General features: G+C 40.7%; 1 protein-coding gene across 1 annotated transcript; it reads left to right on the top strand.

Annotated features, from left to right (window-relative positions):
- The first annotated feature begins 8,990 nt into the window (after nt 1-8,990).
- HIGD1A (HIG1 hypoxia inducible domain family member 1A) lies at nt 8,991-18,649 on the top strand. Its single transcript, XM_027586353.2, has 4 exons — nt 8,991-9,143; nt 14,292-14,406; nt 15,041-15,175; nt 16,051-18,649. Exons 2-4 carry the CDS (start codon nt 14,310-14,312, stop codon nt 16,098-16,100), a joined length of 282 nt encoding a protein of 93 aa, XP_027442154.1. The 5' UTR covers nt 8,991-9,143; nt 14,292-14,309; the 3' UTR covers nt 16,101-18,649.
- Nucleotides 18,650-18,896: the final 247 nt, after the last annotated feature.

The following is an 18,896-nucleotide window of genomic DNA, read 5'->3' as shown; positions in this document are numbered from 1 at the left end:
GTCACAGGAACAGCAGTGTGGCGGAGACACAGCCAAGACTGCAGGGATGGGAAGAGACCAAGGTCTGGGATGGTGGATACAGCAGGAAGATTCTAGCCTTCATGAGGGTGCAGACTGGAGCAAGAACAAGTCTGCTAATTACCATTTTTATCATTAGCTGTGCCTCCCTGACTCTTCCACTCTATGAGTTTGTGGGGCCTTGGGAAACTGAGGTTACACAGAATACAAAGCAAAATGCTAGAAATGTCCCAAGACAATACAAAGTGCTGGGGAAAGGGGTATGTTTCAAAAGAGGAAGAGGCAGCATCAGTGTGGAGATTGGGAAAGATTTTACTCACAAAGGCAGTAGCATATGAACTTGAAAGGACGTGAAAGATTTAAAAAACTGCTTCCTGATCACAGTAATAGTTAGTTTGAGAAGTACAGAAAAATGCGAAGAAAATATGAAAATCATAAATTATTCTACTACTCAGATAAAATGACCATTAACATTTGAGGGGTTTATCCTTCCTCATTTATTTATTTATATCTATATATCTATTTATATCTATATCTGCCTATAAATACCTACATCTAACTACATAGGCATATAGATATGAAAAGCACATTGTGTTTGTGTACATACACACACACACACATATGTATTTTAAAGATTTTATTTATTTATTTGAGAGAGAGAGCACAGAGGGAGAGTGAGAGGGAGGAGCAGACTCCCCGCTGAGCAGAGAGCCCAACATGGGGCTCGATCCCAGGACCCTGAGATCATGACCCAAGCCGAAGGCAGACGCTCAACTGACTGAGCCACCCAGGCGCCCACGCACATATGTTTTTCTATTTCAAAAAACGCTTGTGACTGATAAGGATTCTGACAGGGGAACAGAAGGTGAGACTCAGAATAAGAACAGGCAGGGGAAAAGAGCATTACAAGGCAATGGAGCATTCAAGAAAGAGCATGAGCTAAACAGGAATGGGTTTAAATCCTGCCTCTGCCTCTATGGAAACTCTAGCAAGTTAGTTATGCTGATCCTCAGGTTCCTCATGTGTAAAATGGGTATAGCAATATTTACGCGATAGAGCCGCTTTCGTGATCAGAGACATGAATGTGTCGAGTGCATAGCAGTGTGCCTACCATAGAGAATGGTAGGCACAGAGCATGTGTCGGGATAGAGCAGGTTGTTTGGGCAGCTGCACGTAGCTCTGCTTGCTTCTGGTGTGAGATACTTGCAGGTAAGAGGGAGGTCAGAGACAACTCACTTACTCTACCCCATGGATCACAAGGATTCCAGAACTCAGCTAACTGTAAGAACAAATTAGCCAGAAGTGGTAATAAATCTTTTAAAACTACTTAACAACCCACCCAATTTCTACAGAAATCACTGTGTAGTACACACAACCACCATCAGCTGTCTCACTGCACGGGATTTCCCTCTGAACAGCCGTATTACACTAGGCAACAGGCCAAGGTTACTAGCTCACATTTTTAATGGTTATTCTAATATTCTTCATGCTTGAAAAATTCTTCTGACCCTCATAAACCAAAGTGGCAGAAGAACTACGGCTAGTACTTGACTCCTGATTCACTGAGTGAACTTGGGTCAGACAATCTTTCTCTTCTTGTGTCTCCTGAAACAGGGCAGGCAGGTTCCTGTCCCTGAGCAGAAGCATCAGCATAGGGAGAGTAACTCAGGGCCACCAATTTGGGTGAAGTGTCTGTTTGCATATCCGTTTTTCTGCAAAGCTATAAAAGTAATTGTCCATCCATCTCTGGTGAAGGAGACCATTATCCTGTCCTCACTGTGATTTGGATCATTTTAGACATCGGTTACATTTATGAGCCCTTGATTCATTAAGCCATCGAGGCAAACAGATGGTGCCTTGTAATCAGGGTGAGGGCAAAATGACTTGGAGAGCCTGGAGATCAGTCAACAAAAACCTATTTGCAGTGCCATTGAGGATGTCAGTGGCTCCCAGAAGAGGCACCTCATTCTGAGAATTAGCAGACTATAAAAATAGCCCTAAATCATTGTTGAGAGAGAGAGAATGAGGGGAAGCAGAGAGGCAGTCAGTATCCAAGGCAGTGGGGGAGAAGCGAGGGGGGCTGCAACAGGACAACTGTGTAAAGGGTGGGTGACCAAGAGAATTAAGAAGCCATAGGAGCCCACAGGCCCCGCCTGGCTACTGCAGCCCCAGTAGCTGAAATGCAGGCCGTGTCACTGAACTCAGGTACTCACCTCTGCAAAGAGACAACCTTGAGTCATTCAGCCAGTACTTACTGGAGGCCTCCTATGTGCAGGACACCACTAGGCTAGCGCGGTGGGCGATACAAAGATCCCTGTAACAGAGGCCCTGCTGCCACGGTGCTGGCAACCCAATGTTCACATATAACCATAGTACTCAACATCGTCTCAAGTGCCAGGAAGCAGCTAGGGAGGGAGCCCGGGGAGAAAATCACGTTTATCCTTTCTGATGGAAAGAGCTATTTGCTCATGATAAACAGAAAGCTTTTGCTTCCAGTAATCAATTGTGTTTTCGTATAACCTAGCTCCATATCTGTGCAAAATACAGATCATAAAAATAAGGCAATCGTTTTAGTTATAAAGATTATATAAGATTATAAGTTTTCTAATTTAAAAAATCAGGATATAAAACACAAAACTGAATATTTTCTATTAAAGGGCATATTTAATAACAAAATGTATGGAATATAAAATTATATAAATTTTTAAGAAGGAATGATTGTGTTGTTAATCCCAAATCCAAGTGTCTTCAAAACAAAGCCAATAGGCAGGAGAGGTATAGCTAAGTTAGGGGAGGTCTGTGCCTACCCACCCCACCTGCCCATCTCCCCTGCCCCCTCCCACAAAGAACAAAAAAGGAATTTGAGGAGCTGCAGTGAATCTAAGATCCATTTTTTTAGTGACAATCTCGCAGCTTTTTGTTTGAAAATACCGTCAGTGAAAACAGTCTTGTGTTCTACCCTAAGATGATGTAAATGCATTTCCTTATTTGATCTGTTTAAGAGCTTTCCTGTATAAATAATCCTCTTAACACCATTGGATACAGGAGTATGCAGAGCACATTACTATGACAATAAAGGCAGAGTCTCATTTCTGCCTTAAATAGTCCCCCCAGAGCTTCATAGGGCTGGCCCCTCATCATTCAGTTCTCTGCTCAGATGTCACTGGCTGGATGTGGAGAAAGGAGGAAGTTGTGTCAAGGAAGGATTTACCCAGGTTTCATATTTGATTAATGGGATGGATAGCTGTTCCACCAACCAAGTTAGGGAATTTAGGAGAAAGTATAGACTTTTCAAGAGGGGAGTGTCCAGAGTAGGGGGAAGGAGAGGAGAGACATGATTAATTCATTTATGGACATGTTGTGGAATCTGTGGACTACTGAGGTAGAGACGTCCAACACACAATTGAATCTACAGTTCTAGAGCTCAGGCAGAGAGAGGACAAGAGAGCATCAGTATAAAGATGAGAATAAAAAACCATGAGGGTATGTGAGATCATCCCAAGAGGAGAAAAGAGAGTAAAAAGGAAAGTGTGAGAACGGAATCCTGGAAAACATTTAAGGGACAGAGGAAGTGAATTCAGTGATAGGAACTAAGAAAGAATGGCCAGATTGCAAGAACCAAAAGAAAGGTGTCAGAAGATTCGTGGTATCAAGTATGGTAGTCAAGTCATATATGCGCGGAGAAACTGAATTATATCCACTGAATGATGTCCTTCACTATTGTAGTCTTAGTAGTGTAACAGGAATAGAAACCAGTGGGTCAAGCGAAGAGTGATGTGGAAATAATATGTGTATATACATATATTTTTTCTCCTAAGCCAGGGTGAGAGAAAATAGAGCAATAACTACAGAAAAGATTAAGAAGCTATAAAGAGGCTTTTTATTAGTAGAAGAATCTTGGGTATGAGAAGCCTGTAACAAGAGAGAACAAGCAAACTTACAGATGAGAAAGCAAACAGTTGACAGCTGAGGTGGCAAGAAATGATGGAATCCAGTACAGGAGTGACTGGTGTTCAGTGGGAGAAAGGCGCCCAAGACCAGGAGAAATGACTGAGGTGGATGCAGGTAAGTCCGGGGGGGCCGGGAAGGGGGGCAAAGGGACAGGTGAGAGAAGTTCCCAGTGCTCTCTGTGGAAATGGTTAGTAGGTGAGGCTGAGCAAAGATACCTAAAAGGATGACTTAGTAGCATGGTTCAGGAAACTTAGAGGTCTAGAGAAGAAAAGTAATTTAAGATGCTTTGCTGGTTACTGCGTAGGAATATGGCAGCAAGAGGAAGGGGGCTAGTTTAGAGAGGGGAACTCATGAGTGTCCATTATGTTCCATGCACTGTTCTTGGTATCTTATATAGGGTTATTGAGATCACACAGTGTAACCCTGTAAGGTACCTATTAATATCTCCATTTTGTTGATGAAAAGTTGAGGTTCCAACAGGCTCAGTAATTTGTTTAACGTCATAATGTTAATAAGCATTCAAATCCATGGCTTTTGACTACATGCATGTAGCAATCCTGGGGGAACAGGCCAGTCCCCCTTCCACTCCACCACATTTTTTCCCCTTGGTACTTGTTAAGAAGAATGTTCCTGCCTGGAACAACAATAACAAATAATACTAAGTGCGTTAATGGAAAAATCAATTCAAGACTAAAATGTTTAAAGTATAATATGTTTGTTCACTACAGAAAATATCACTGTCTAAACACACAAATCCTACTGCCATATTGATTACTAATAGGAAAAATATTTTACATGGTTGAATGAAACCAAGGATATAAAAGTAGGAGACAGTGTCAACTGAAGAGATGAAAGGTGCCTGATAGTTCCTTGCTTCTGCTCTCCTAAAGTCTGGTTGTGTGCCTCTTATATTTATGATTTTTATGCAAATCCTCTGTAACCAAAAGACTTTTAAAAATGGAAACCATGCAAACACATACACACAAGTGAAACTATTAGTTGTGTTTACAGCTTAGCTAAGCTGAACTGACAGGAATTCACACACAAAAACAAAACCAGAAATGTCATAATAATTAACATATATAGCACTTATTGTATATGCCAGGCAATGTTGCAGTTTTACATATCATTTGAGCCTCCCAAGAGTCCTATTATGTAGGTCCTATTATTGTACAAATGAAGAAACTGAGGCACAAAATGATTAAGTAACTTGCTCAGTATCACATAGCTTGTAACCAGCAAAGCAAGCTCGAGAGTCTATGGTCTTAAACACTATTATACTGCCTCTCATAAAATTTAAAAGGTGGTTGTGACTTTCCTCCCTCTGGAGAGTTCTGAGATTGCATTTTAGAACTATACTTCCTAAAGGGCAGAGCGATGGACTAGGTACCTCAGACTTAATGTTCTGAAATGTGTAAGCTGTGAACAAGAGAAACTGTCATACCCGAGCAGAACGTGGTGGTCTGGTATGATCAGCAGCTGCTCCTTCTGGGAGAAAAAAAAAAAAGCATTTCTTACAAAACTCTTGAAAGACTTGCATAAGCAGTCCAGGGAGGGACCCAATCACTTTTTGCCACAGGAGATTCTTTTTTTGTTTGTTTGCCACAGGAGATTCTTTTGTTTGTTAGCTCCTACCTTGTGGGCTAGTTTTAAATAAAACTTTAGGGGCACTTGGGTGGCTAAGTCGGTTAAGTGTCTGCTTTCAGCTCCCGTCATGATTTCAGGGTCTTTAGGCTCCCGGCTCACCAGGGAGTCTGCTTCTCCCTCTGCCTCCCCTGCTCCCCCTGCTTGTGCTCTCTCTCTCTGTCAAAATAAATAAATAAAATCTTAAAAAATAAATAAATAAAACTTTAAAACATGCTATTAATGTGCCTGGTAAGTTTTTATTTAAAACAAACAGCTTAAGTACTATTCCGTGACTTTGCAAAGTGTAAAGGTACAAAACTGTAGAATATTATGAGTAGCCCAGCAGGGCAGTCCTCTAACATGGCATTTTATGATGATCTGGGCCTTGACAGTTCTCCCTGGGAATTGCTTTGTAAGGATTATTGCTGCTTCAAAGCAGTGGTCCTTGTCCAGGAGGATAGAGGGATGACGCCCCTGCATGTAGCAGCCTTTCTTCCATATCGTTGAGACAAAGGATGTGGGCTCAGTACAAATAATATAATGAACTATATACTGAATAGTTTTTAATTTTCTGGCTGAGTAATACTGATATTCCCTTTCTAATCCATTCTACTTCACTACAAATTACCTCAAATGTATTCCTGTCAACATCCTGCTCCAAAACCTTCAGGGGCCACCTAATAGAATACTGTGCAAGTTATTTAGCGTTTAAAGTCCTCTCCCATGTAGCTTAAACCTACTTCCCATTATTCTGACTCTGCTTTAGTCACAATTTTTTTTCCTTCTCCCCACTCATTGTTCATGCTAGAGTTACAATCCTATAGTCTACTGCTATTCCTCTGCCCACTATTTCCTCTTTCTGGAATAGTCTCCCAACTTATTTACATGCTAATAATCATTCTTCAAAGTTCACTCACCCAAGCCCCAGTCCCAAGAAGCCTTCTCTGAAACTGCACACTCACTAGGATATCTACCTGAAGCTGCATTCAAAGCACTTACCATAAACTGTCTTTGATGTTTTTCTCTACCTGTTCCTTCTACCTAAAAAGATTATAAATCATCTCAGAGAAGGGACTAAGTCTTTAACTTCCGAATCCAGTATAGTACCCAACACAATATACATGTCCAGTGATTGCTGAAGGGGACTTTTAACTCTGGTTTTAAAAATATCTGCAGATATTACCAATTTGCTCAAAAGGTTTATTTGGTTTAGACAAAATTCCACAAAGATCACAAAGTAGTTTTAAGAAGGATACAAGGATAAAGGTACAAGGTAATGTACCTTTAAGCTGGGCCTCAGCCTAAAAAGACATCTGAGTTTAGAATCCCATTTCTCTTATATAGATATGATCATGTGTAGACTGCTACTTGGAACATGAGAAGTTACAAAGGCTCTCTAAAGAGGAGAAATTAACAAAATAGGTAGATACTTCTTGTGCTGTCTTCCCTTCCATAAACTACAAGTGGCTTAGTTTAATACACGAGAAACCAAATAATTTTTTAATGTCTTCTGCATCAATTATACCTCTGACAGAGTAAGGAGAATGAAATATACATGATGTACATTTATTACCAATTATGTCTACATTATGAAAGATGTCATGGTTTGTCAATTGTCACTGTCCTTTTCTTGTAACACAATATGGAATAAAGTGCAGCAGAATAATTTCTATTAAAAAAATCTTCTACAGGAGCACCTGGGTGGCTGTCGGTTAAGCGCCCACCTTCAGCTCAGGTCATGATCCCAGGGTCCTGGGATCGAGCCCCATGTCAGGCTCCCTGCTCAGTGGAGAGCCTGCTTCTCCCTCTCCCTTCCCCTGCTTGTATGCTCTCTCTCTGTCAGATAAATAAATAAAATCTAAAAAAAATAAAAAAAATCTTCTACATTATCTGATTGTTTCAGATATTTATCATTATCATTTACCAAGATTTTGGTTTCTATATACCAATCAGAAAGAGAGAATTTCTCACACAAATAGGGCAGGGTCTGCCTCTTTCCATACAATTCACAGCACAGTAATTTTTTAAAGCAATAGCACTTCTAAAGCACTTTTCAGGCCAGACACTGTGCTAACACTACGTGTATTTCCTCATTAACCAGCACCACTGTTTTCTCCGTTTTACAAATGAAGAAAGTGAAGTTTTGAGAAGTAAAACCCTCGGTCACGACTACCACATGTTCAGCCTGGGGCTAACACCCAAGTTTCCCTCATCCCAAATCTCATTCTCTGGAAATGAGCAAATTAGCTAACATTATTTTGATTTATAGAAATCCCCTTCAGGAATGAACATGCTCACTACTGCTGTTAGCCTTTGTATTTCCAGAATCACAGGACTTAATAATGACTTGCTTTCATATTCAAGTCTCTTAGGCTCTTTTGTCATTCTAATTATCCTAAATAAGTCCTGATCATCCCTACTTATTTTTGCAGCCCTCCAATTACTGCATCGGTTATGTCTTTTCTTCATTTAACATCACCGGGCTCCTACTGAGCTCAAAGACGATGTTCTGGGAGAGATGGGCATGAACCAGACAAAATATGTGCCTTCAAGTAGCTGAAAGCATACCATATAATCAAGGTATGGGGTTTTTAATTCATCATCCATAGCATGAATGTTTTCTACATGTCTTAATTATGAGACAAAAGATTTTCAAAATCCGGAGCCCATGGCACTTAGTTCCTACCTGTGTGATACAGCATTGGCAATATGCCTCAATTCGCGGTTCTACTAAGGGATTCTAATTTAGTCGCAGACATATTCCCTATGGCACTGTCGTTAATGCTTTGCATCAATTCGCCATACTGACTGCTAATCTGTCATACCAACAAGCCAGGGGCCTCTGTCTCCCGAAGTTCACTGTCACCAGGGGCCGCTGACACTTCTTTCCTCAGAGAAACCTCCCCCATTCTGGTTGAGGTCTCTAGCGAACCCATGCTTGCGACCAATGGCTGCCCCTCATCACAATGTAAACTCCAAGAAAGGCTCCGCGAGAGGCCCGACAGCGCACGTTCGTGGCAGCGCATAACCACCAGGGGAACGGAACGGAACGAGGGCTCTGTCGCCCCACCGCCGCCGGCACCCCAGCAGGCAGGAACGTCCTCTCTCAAGTCTCCCAAGGACTGGCTGCGGCCGAAACCCCTCATGCCCTGCCCCGCCCCACCCGCGCACGGAGCACGCAACGTTCGCGGTGCTCGCCGCCACGGCACTAGGGGAAAAGGGCGAGAGAAATCCGAGGTCCCGCCCGGCCGAGGCCAGGGGCGCTGAGAGGCGCTCGCGCGAAGCCCTGCCCGTGAACTCTCACCCATGACGATATCCTTACGAGAGAGCCGGGGACGCGGAGCCACCGCCCACACTCGTCGCCCCAGCCAATCCGGGACCCGCCTTACCCATCGCGCACACGCACGCACCCACCGGGACCCTCGCCTGCGGGCCGCTGGCTTCTGATTGGCTGGGGCCAGGTGTGGGCGGGACGAGGAGAAGCCGGCTGGATGGCTAGCGTGGGAGAGAGCCAGAAACCAGTTGGAGCCGAAGTCCTGTCATTGTAGGTAAGTGAAGATTGAGGGAGTCCTGGGAGCGGAGGACACCCGACCGTGGGGCGGGAAGAAGCCGGGCAGCGCTTGGCTGGGCCGAGAGCGCCGCGGGAGTGGTGGGGTCCGCGGGGCTGGGAGGAGGGGGGAGATGCCCGGTTTGAAGGGGGCGAGGTGGAATTGGCGGGTTTCGGGCCCGACCTCGTGGCTCAGGGAAGGTTGGGGGGTCTGATGGCCTTTCGGGTGAGGAGATGAAGTAGAAGCTTGTGGAGTAAATCGTGGCCGAGAGGGAAGACTCGCGGAGGGGGCAGTAATGAGAGCGCCTTGGAGGGGGCTGGGGCCGACCTCAGGGAGCCGGTAGCGCGGATAGTACCCGGAGCAGGGAGCCTGCCGGAGAGCGGGCCCGCGCGGTGTGTGAGGAGGGAAGGGTTGGGAGGGCAAGCGCTCCGGCCCTGGACTCCCGGCAAGGTCACGGGGTGGGGGTGGGGGGGGCTGTTAGAAAGGTTGAGGGCGTAAAACCAATACGACCTACTCTTCTCCACGACCCCGGGTTTCCTCCTACCCTGGGAGGGTAAGAAGGCCCCAGGCCCCTCTTTAAAGCATCTGTGACGGAATTTAAATTTCTCCCAAGAAAGCTAAACCCGCCAGTTAGGAATTAGAAAACAGAGCGCGGGTTTAGAATTGGGAGCAGCTGAAATGATTCGTCAGTGTTTCTCGCCTTTCTCTCTTACATACGGGTGTGGGCAGCGGCTAGTTCCTTCTGTCGAGTAATCCCCACCACAGGATTTATGCTTCCAGAAGTACCCAGCACTTTCGAGTTTGACCGGTTTGGATGGAAAAGTTCAGACAGATTGAAGAGGCACCAGGCCCCAGCGTGACACACAAGTTTGAGTCCTGTATACCAGGGCATCTCTTAGTTCCTTGCCCCAGAATCAGTCAAAGGGGGCTTCTTAAAATACAGATTCCTTGGGCCCTGCCCCAGACCCTCTGAATCAGAATCTCCAGGGTGGGGCCTTTGCAGCCATTTTAAACAAGCTGACAGGGGACTGATGGAAAATCAAAATTTGAAGTCCTTGTTATTAGTAGTTCTGTGACCAAAATGACAGGCTGTGAAGATCCTTCAGTCTGTTACATCACCTCATGCTGGGCAGCTCATCTTCCCTGACATCTTTTCTAGGTTCCCATGCATTTGGAAAGGTCTGCAGTAGTATCTTACTAAGTTTAGAGAATAATTAGTGTTTTCAGATTGGCTTTGAATATCATCTGGTCATCGGTGCCTCTTTTTCTACCTGTTCAACTTTTTGACAGAGATCTGGGTCAATTGCTATGGGCAGATGAGAAAATTAAAGGGAAATCTAGAAGTCGTGCTAGTAAAAAAGATCTGTTCAAAGCACAGTGGAAATTGGTGGATGAGTTAAGTCACGAGGGAAGAAAGTTCCATTTAATTTTAGGCATGACTTGCATATTTTTTACAATTCAAAGAAAGAAAGGCAGGCTTCTGTTAAGGAATGGATTTTAATATTTTTCAGATTAAATATATTACCAGCAAAAGATTGATGCCTTGGCAATATGTTGTCAATCAGAAGAACTCTGGACTGTATCAGGAGATCTGGGTTCTAATCCTCCCCTGCCAGAGATACATTCTTGATGTTGAACAATTCATATAACCTTTTTCCATCTGTAAAATTAGGCTACTGGCATGGATTGTCTGGATTGTTATTCTCAAATTATATGATTCATAGTTATTGATCCTGATACATTAAAAGTTAGCCATTTTCAAGTTGTGTGGGTGTAAATCATGAATACTTGGGAAACTTTCAGATGGTAGAGAATTACCAAAATTTTATACGCAAGGAGTGTTATGAATATATAATATATTAGGTATAAAAATATAATTTGAAGTATAGTATAATAAATCTGTGATGTGTTGGACTTTTTATATTCCTCTTTATTAATTTTATCTTTAAATGTGCCACAAGGTGTTCTCGATCAGAAACAGGTTATCATTAGTCAATGAAAGCAAATAATGACCACATGGTTTCCCCCACACCCTTATTCTTACCCTAAGGATTACTTTCTGAAAACGAGATCAAATGTCCTACCCATACAAACTTCAGAGTCTCTATCATAGGTGAGGAATGGAGATTCTTTTATGTACAGGAGAGAGAGTGCCATTCCCTTCCTTCCTGAAGGAGGGAGAGAAAACTCCGTTGACCAGTTAAACAATTTACACTGATCCAGAGGTGAGAGATTAGAGGAGAGACCACTGACTTTCTTGTTTTTAAAGATAATTCCCAAATGACTTCTTAGTTTAGGAATAATTAAGGCAAAGGAAGAAAACATGCATATATCTGCAAAAGAAGGTGCTAGTTTTAGAAAGTGGATTGTGTTATATAATAGTTTTGTCTCTTGTGGTTGCAAGGAACCAAGACCTACTCAAGTTATCATTTCTTCTTTCATAAATAAAATATAAAAATTAAATAAGCACTTAGGTACATACAGTTTGGCATTTTTCTTACTGACCAGTTAAACTCTACAAATGTGTTTACTTGTTATTGTTTTCACCAAATTTTCCTAAATTAATAATTGTAATTGTTGAAATAGATTCTTTTTAAATTTATTCAACAAATATTTTGTGCTATGCTTACTGCATGCAAAGCATCATGCCAGGCAGTGGAAATATAGATACAATCAGGACATCTATAGCCTGCTAACTTCAAGGATTCTAGCAAGAGAGACAATTGAAGAGGCATTTATAAGAAGTATTTTAGAGAAAGCATGGGGTCCTATAGGACTGCATAATCAAAGCAATGATCATACTTAGCCAAAGGAGACTTCCAATGAAAGTTAATTAAGAACCTGAAAAATGAGAGGAGTTAGCTAGGAAAAAGTATCTGAAGGAGATGAAAAGGGAGGAAAAGTGTTAGGCAGAGAAATCAGCTTGTACAAAGGCACTGAAGTACAGAGAACATCTTTAAGAAATTTAATGTGATTAGATTATGGGGTTCGTGGCCAGAAAGGTGGAAGGAGGATCTGTGATAAACCCTCATGACTTTGAGAAGCTTAAGGTTACTTTTGAAAGCAACAAATAAGCATATACTTGCCTAAAATATAATGTTTAATAGCTCCATCTAGTCCATTTATGTAGTTTCTTGAAGGCCAGTCTCAAATATTTCCCAAACCTACTTCAGCTAAAAGATAACCACACTCTAAATTCAGTTCTCATTCTCTGTTATGCTCTTGGAAGTAATCATACTCTATCCTGTCCCTTTAAAAAAAAAAAAATCTGATTTTTAACCGTTAATTATTTTAGTGTTTGTTTTAACTCTTCACATATATACTGAGCGTCCTGAACCTAGAGCTTGTTGAACCTTGTATATAATAAAAGCTCAGTAAGTAGGGGTTTATTCAGTTAGCAGGTAATGGAGTACAAAAAAAGAGAAAGACTAATTCGAATCTGAGTTTCCTCTTATTTAGCTGTGTGATGCTGCACAACTCCTCTGGATTAAGGTTTTCTTTGTCAGATAACAGAATTGGATTCTTCCCAATGGGAATGGGGGCTCAGAAGGATGATTTCACTTTTCAAACTAAGCACTACACCTCCCTCTAGAGTTGGATTTTCTTTAGGGTGTTACCTACTACTAACACTCCTGGAATAGCAAAGTGTTGAATGAGAATTATTATTGAAGGGAGTATGATGCATGATGCACATGAAAAACCCAGAGGTGGAGGTAAGATGTTATATAGGTAGTGGGATGGGCAATTGACTTTTGAAGTTATTGTAGCTGACACTAATCAGACTTGTACACTTAACATACTATGTTTGACTCCCTTCTTTTCTCTATGGATCACGTTTATGGGCGGTTTAAATCAGCTAGTGAAGAAGGAAGTATATACATATTTATTTTGACTAAGGTGAATCTGAATTTATTTTCTCATTATGATGAAACACCTATTAAATAGCTTCCTGTGTAAAGAGAGGTGACCGAAAAAGGGAGAATGGAGGTAGAGAATTTTAAGAGGGAGGTCCAGGGAATGTAAGTTCTGTAAGGGAAAGTAAAGCTGAAGCTTAGGAGATATTCATTAAGACCCTGAGGGTTGTTCAGTTTTATTGTTTCAGTGGTGTTAAAAATGGTAACCCTAAGTAAAAATAAAACTAAAAGGCTGTATTATGTTCAGCTGAATGTCAATTATGCTTAAAAAGAGGCATTTCTAGCAATAGTATTTAAAATAAAAGCTTTGTCTTTTTTTTTTAAGATTTTATTTATTGAGCGAGAGAGATTACAGAGGGAGAGGGAGAGGCGGACTGAGCGGAGAGCCCAATGGTGGGGCTCAATCCCAGGACCCTGAGATCATGACCTGAGCGGAAGGCAGCCATTTAACTGACTGAGCCACCCAGGCGCCCCAGTAAAAGCTTATTCTTATAAAGAAGTAAATAATGAGCTAAGTAGAAATTTTGGTTATTCAGAACAGCTGTAATCTTTTCCCCAAAATGGCCACCGTTAGTGTAACAGAGGAAACTATTCAAAGGTGAGAACTGAAGCCATGTAGCATGTTGGAGTTGGTAAGTCAGTCTCAGTTGTAACCAATAAAAACTACACTTAAAAGTGCTTAGTAGGATATTCAACATGTTTTGAAGAGGCAGTAAGGAGTATTGGTTTGGTTTGAGTGAAGTCGTTAAGTTAAATTGACTAAGTGTGCAAATAGCCAGAAAATGAATGGCTACTATTTTAATTGACAAAAGTTATTTCAATTAAAAAAAAAAACTTTCACTGTTATCAGCGATGTGGTGCTAAAAAGGAATTGATTGGGGTGCCCCAGTAGCTCAGTCGGTTAAGCTTCCGACTCTTGATCTCAGGATTGTGAGTTCAAGCCACATGTGGGGCTCCATGCTGAGTGTGGAGCCTATTTAAACATAAATAAATAAATAAAAATAAAAAGGGATTGTTTGTATGGGATAAACATCAGAACAATAGAGGGGGAATAAATACAACTCTTCCTAAAAGTAGCAATGGGTTAAAAATACAGTTTCTAAAAAATACTTTTTAAACTTCATGGATAACATACCACGTATTTATGTGGAAACTAGGAGTATTTTAAGTACATCCAGCTATTCAGTGTAGTAGATGCTTTTAATTATAGAACCTCCCGGAAATTCTCTTTCAGGAGGATTCTTCAGCCATTATGTCAACCGGCACAGATGTTTCTCTTTCTTCATATGATGAAGATCAAGGATCTAAACTTATCCGAAAAGCTAGAGAAGCACCGTTTGTTCCCATTGGTAAGTTTGACGTTGATGTTCTAATAATCAGTCTATTGTAAGCTTTAACTCAGTAGAAGTGTGGTCAACTCATCCATCAAGCACATTCTGAAAGCCTTTGTTTTCATATATTTTGTTCATATGTTGAAATATGTAATATTGGCTTGATATAACTCTATAAAAATTCTTCTGTGTGCCTTCAGCCTTTGTTTATTGATTCTTATTTCAGTGAATGTGTTGGGGGACCCCACGATCACCCTCAGTCTTGGTGATTTGCTAGAAGGACTCACAAGACTCAAAAAAAAAAAAAGCTTACACTCACAGTTATGGTTTATTACAGTCTCTGCTATGTTACCTGATTCCCTTCAGGGAAGGAAGTAGGACTGAGAGGAAGAGTTCCCTTGGCACTCTTAAAGCACCTACAGGCTCCACAGCCCACATTTTGAAGATGATCTTCACTTTCTGAATCTGCTACTGTTTGCTACCGATTGTGGATTTTGGGTTTTGAGGGGGGAAATTAATTCAATTTATGTTAGTTAATTAATGGTCTCAAACATCTTTGTAAAAATAGTAGAAAGTACACTGATTGATAGTAAAGTCATCTTGGTTCCCTGACCCCATGCATATGACATACTTGTGACTATTTGTTTTACAGGAATGGCGGGGTTTGCAGCAATCGTTGCATATGGATTATATAAATTGAAGAGCAGGGGAAATACTAAAATGTCTGTTCACCTGATCCACATGCGTGTGGCAGCCCAAGGCTTTGTTGTGGGAGCAATGACTCTTGGTAGGTTCTTAGAGGAAATTTTCAAGTTTGTAATTCCCATTAATAGACTTTATAAATCAAGGTAGATACTTTTTGCTGACTTTGAAGTAGTTTGAAATGTTACTTATATCTATTTTCACATAAAAATTGGATTAATAGTAGTGACAAAGTTTTACTGTGATACATCTTACCAGTGTTTTAAAGAAAAAGCAATTCTGTCCATCACAGAGTTTATAATTTCACTGGAGTCTAGATATGTAAATAGGGTTGGTAGTAAGGTCCATTATCTGGGAGAGACATAGGACTACTATTTTATTGAATTTTTGAAAGTGGAAAAGTTTGTTGTTTTTTTTTTTTAGAGAGAGCCTGAGAGGGGTGGGACAGGCTGAGGGAGAGAGAGAATCTTAAGCAGCCTCCATGCTCAGCGCAGAGCCCAACACGGGGCTTGATCTCAGGATCCTGAGATCATGACCTGAGCCGAAATTAAGAGTCGGGTGCTTAACCGACTGAGCCACCCAGGTGCCCTGGAAAAGATTTTTTTAATGTAGGTATTACACTCTTTTATTGGCTTTATAATTCGTTGACTTTACTTACTGTTACATAGCAAGAGTGACTCCTTTTAAAGTTGTTAGATAAATATTGATCTTTAAAGCAAATATTTCAGTAGTCTGAACTAGTCATACTAGCCTTGAGCTGCTTGGGAACCTATATAAAAAGAATTTCAGAAATTTAAATAGTTTAAGAAGGCAAGAGTATAAATGGCCTAGGGTCTTGTTCCTCTTGTAAATATTGCATGCTAGGAGGGTGCTACATTTAGCTATTTTATGAGCTGTTTTCAATTTTCTTAATATCGTGGAAAATATTAAGTGCTTAACTAATACATTTTCTTTCTTTAGGTATGGGCTATTCCATGTATAAGGAATTCTGGGCAAAGCCTAAACCTTAGAAGAAGAGAAGCTGTCTTGGTTTTGTTGGTGGTGCTTGCTTCAGCTAGGCATCTCATACTGAATTTATATGTTTATGTTGAAAATAAATCATTTGAATGGGTCACACAATAACACAGTAATTTAAATATTGGCTTCCTTTCTTGCAGGCTTGATTTGCCTGGTAACCAAATTACTAGTGACCAGTTAACTAGCTAGGTCATTCAGCAGAGTCAAATTAGAACAAAAGAAATATGTCACTTTTAAATGTACTTGATAGTGGTAAAATATGCTCCTTCTTAAACTCTTCTGATAAAATCAGTTAAAAAGAGGACAATTTGCCAATCCTGAGTACTCCCAGTTGCTGCAGAATATCACATGCTTTTGATATTATGTAGGAATCCCATTTAATTTTTTTCTGCCTGTTTTGCAGACTGATTGAGTACTTCAGTTTTTAGGGCTGGTTGGCTCTTAACCCTTTGAGAACAGTGCATGGAATATAATACAATAAGCTTCCCCACAACCGAAAATACGTGTATTTAAACTAAACCCAAAAAAGCCGATAACAGCTGCTTAAAAGTAGTATTTATTTCAGAATCATACTTGTAAACATGAGAATAACTTAACTGTGGATCCCAGTTTAGCTTTTTTTTGTAATTGCAGAGTTATATTTATGCTGCTGTTGTATTAGAATAACTTTTAAATGTTATCTTAAAATAGAAATGTGTATTTTAAGTACTAATGCAAAGGTTAGATGAAAAACACTTTTTAAATGTATGAAGTTTATTTTCTCTGTAAGAACCATAAATGTTAACAAATTACCTATAATTGAAGTGATTAATGATTTATCAGCAAGGTGGTTTGGTCAGACATTATACACAAACTTTGGTATACTCCAGAATGCTTTATTACACTTGTGAAATTTTCTTGTCTAACCTGAATTTACATTCCATGGTGATAACATGGTAAATGTAGTGTTAGTAAAATCAGTGAACACATTAATTGCCTTGTATTTATTTCGGTTTGGAAAAAATCAGTCATTCCTCAAAGTAACACAAGGATTAAGTTCCAAGAAGAGAATGCTTTGTACCTTTGGTAGGAACTATGGTTAAAGAATATTTATCAAATAGGAATAATAGTATCTATTGAGTATATACTATGTGTCACACACTATTCTAAGTGCTTTTCATGTATAATGTCATTTAGATTTCCTAACAACCCTAAGAGGTAGGAAGTATGATCCTTATTTAACAGAGGAGGAGGCTGAGGCATGAACAATGTAAATATCTAAGCCAGGATCACATAGCTAGAGAGGGGTGTAGGTTTGGGACTGGAACCTGGGCAGTCAAGTCGTAGATGCCAACAGGTATTAGAAATGTTGGCCTTTGTGAAATTAATACTGGAGTGGCAGCAGTTATCATATATTAATAAAGTTAGGCAGGAGGTTATAGCATGGTCTTGACTCACCACTGACTCTGTAACTTGGATCAAATCCGAGTTTTCTCAATCTTGGCTATAAAATGAGAAGTTGAACTGGGTAATTTCTACAGTCCTATATAGCTTATAGGTCATTATATGAGTCTGAAAAGTGCTTTAAAAATAAAGCTATTACAGGAACTATTTTCTCAGGTTCCAATAGACCTAATAGGAGATCCTGGTAGGCAGTCCCAACAATTGTTTCATGAAGGATAAGCCTTCTGTAGAACAAATTTGGGGAAAAGTTTTCAGAAAATTGTTCCAATAGATGAGTACATTATTGATTTGTTAAACTAAATTACTCATTTGAGAGAAGATGATCTAGACCAATGCCAGAGGATAGGCCAAACAAAAGTGAAGTGTTGAAAGGGTACTGAGCATTATGTTCATAAGGGTGGGGTTGCTCATTCAAGGAAGAGAGTGGTAAATTAGTTGGATGAACAGCTTGGCATCAGATAATGGAAATTCTTAAAAGTGGCTCAGGTGGATGTGATATTACATGTTATGAAGTCAGTACTGGGTTCACAGTTCTACCACCTACTAGTCAAGTAGCCATGGCTTCCTCATCTGTAAGATAGGGACAGTATCAGTGGCTGAGGGTTCATTGGGAAGATAAAATGTAGTGGTGACTGTAAGGAGCCTGTCATGGCACCTGATGCATAAGTAAACTCAGCAAATGACCACTACTTCTGTCGGTACTATGGTAAGCTTGGGAAAGCAGCAGTGCAGTGCGAGGGCCCTGTCCTCACAACTGACAGTCCAGCAGGGAAGGCCGTCATTAAGTGCTTATAAAAAGCATGTTGAATGCTAGGTATAGGTAGCAGCAGTAACATCCAGCAGGGGGACTTAACCCAGGGTTGGAGTCAGAGAAAGTATCCCTCGGGAAGCGATGTTGTACCTTAAAGAGATGGTATGTTGATTTTCACTGAGAGTTTGATTCCTTGGCTTAATGTTATATGTTATTGGGGCATTGGTGTGTGGTTGCTTCCATGTCTCCTCTAGTATCCTTGAGGCCATGATGATCTTTTTCATCCAAAGCACCTGGAACTAGTGCCTGGCTCATATAAATATTCAATAAATATTTGTTTAATTGGAATAAGTAGGTTTTGGTTTTTTGCATTCATGAGTCTGTCACTGGAGGTTCCCTATTTCTGATGAGCAACAGTGACATCTGGTGGTAAGAGTTGGAACTGAAATCTTCAAAGTACACTGCTTCTCCGTCAGGATTTTAGAGTAGAGGATCAGCCCGGGCAAGCCTCTTGCCTCACAGTTGAGGAAATGCTACTTGGAGAGTTTTCAGGAACTTGTAATTTAGGCTCTATCTCCATGTAAATCTACAGCCC

This window comes from Zalophus californianus, chromosome 1 (genome assembly GCF_009762305.2).
Source record: "Zalophus californianus isolate mZalCal1 chromosome 1, mZalCal1.pri.v2, whole genome shotgun sequence".
Taxonomy (NCBI): Eukaryota; Metazoa; Chordata; class Mammalia; order Carnivora; family Otariidae; genus Zalophus; species Zalophus californianus.
Note: the sequence above shows the minus strand (reverse complement) of the source record. Positions and strands in the feature narration are given on the sequence as shown.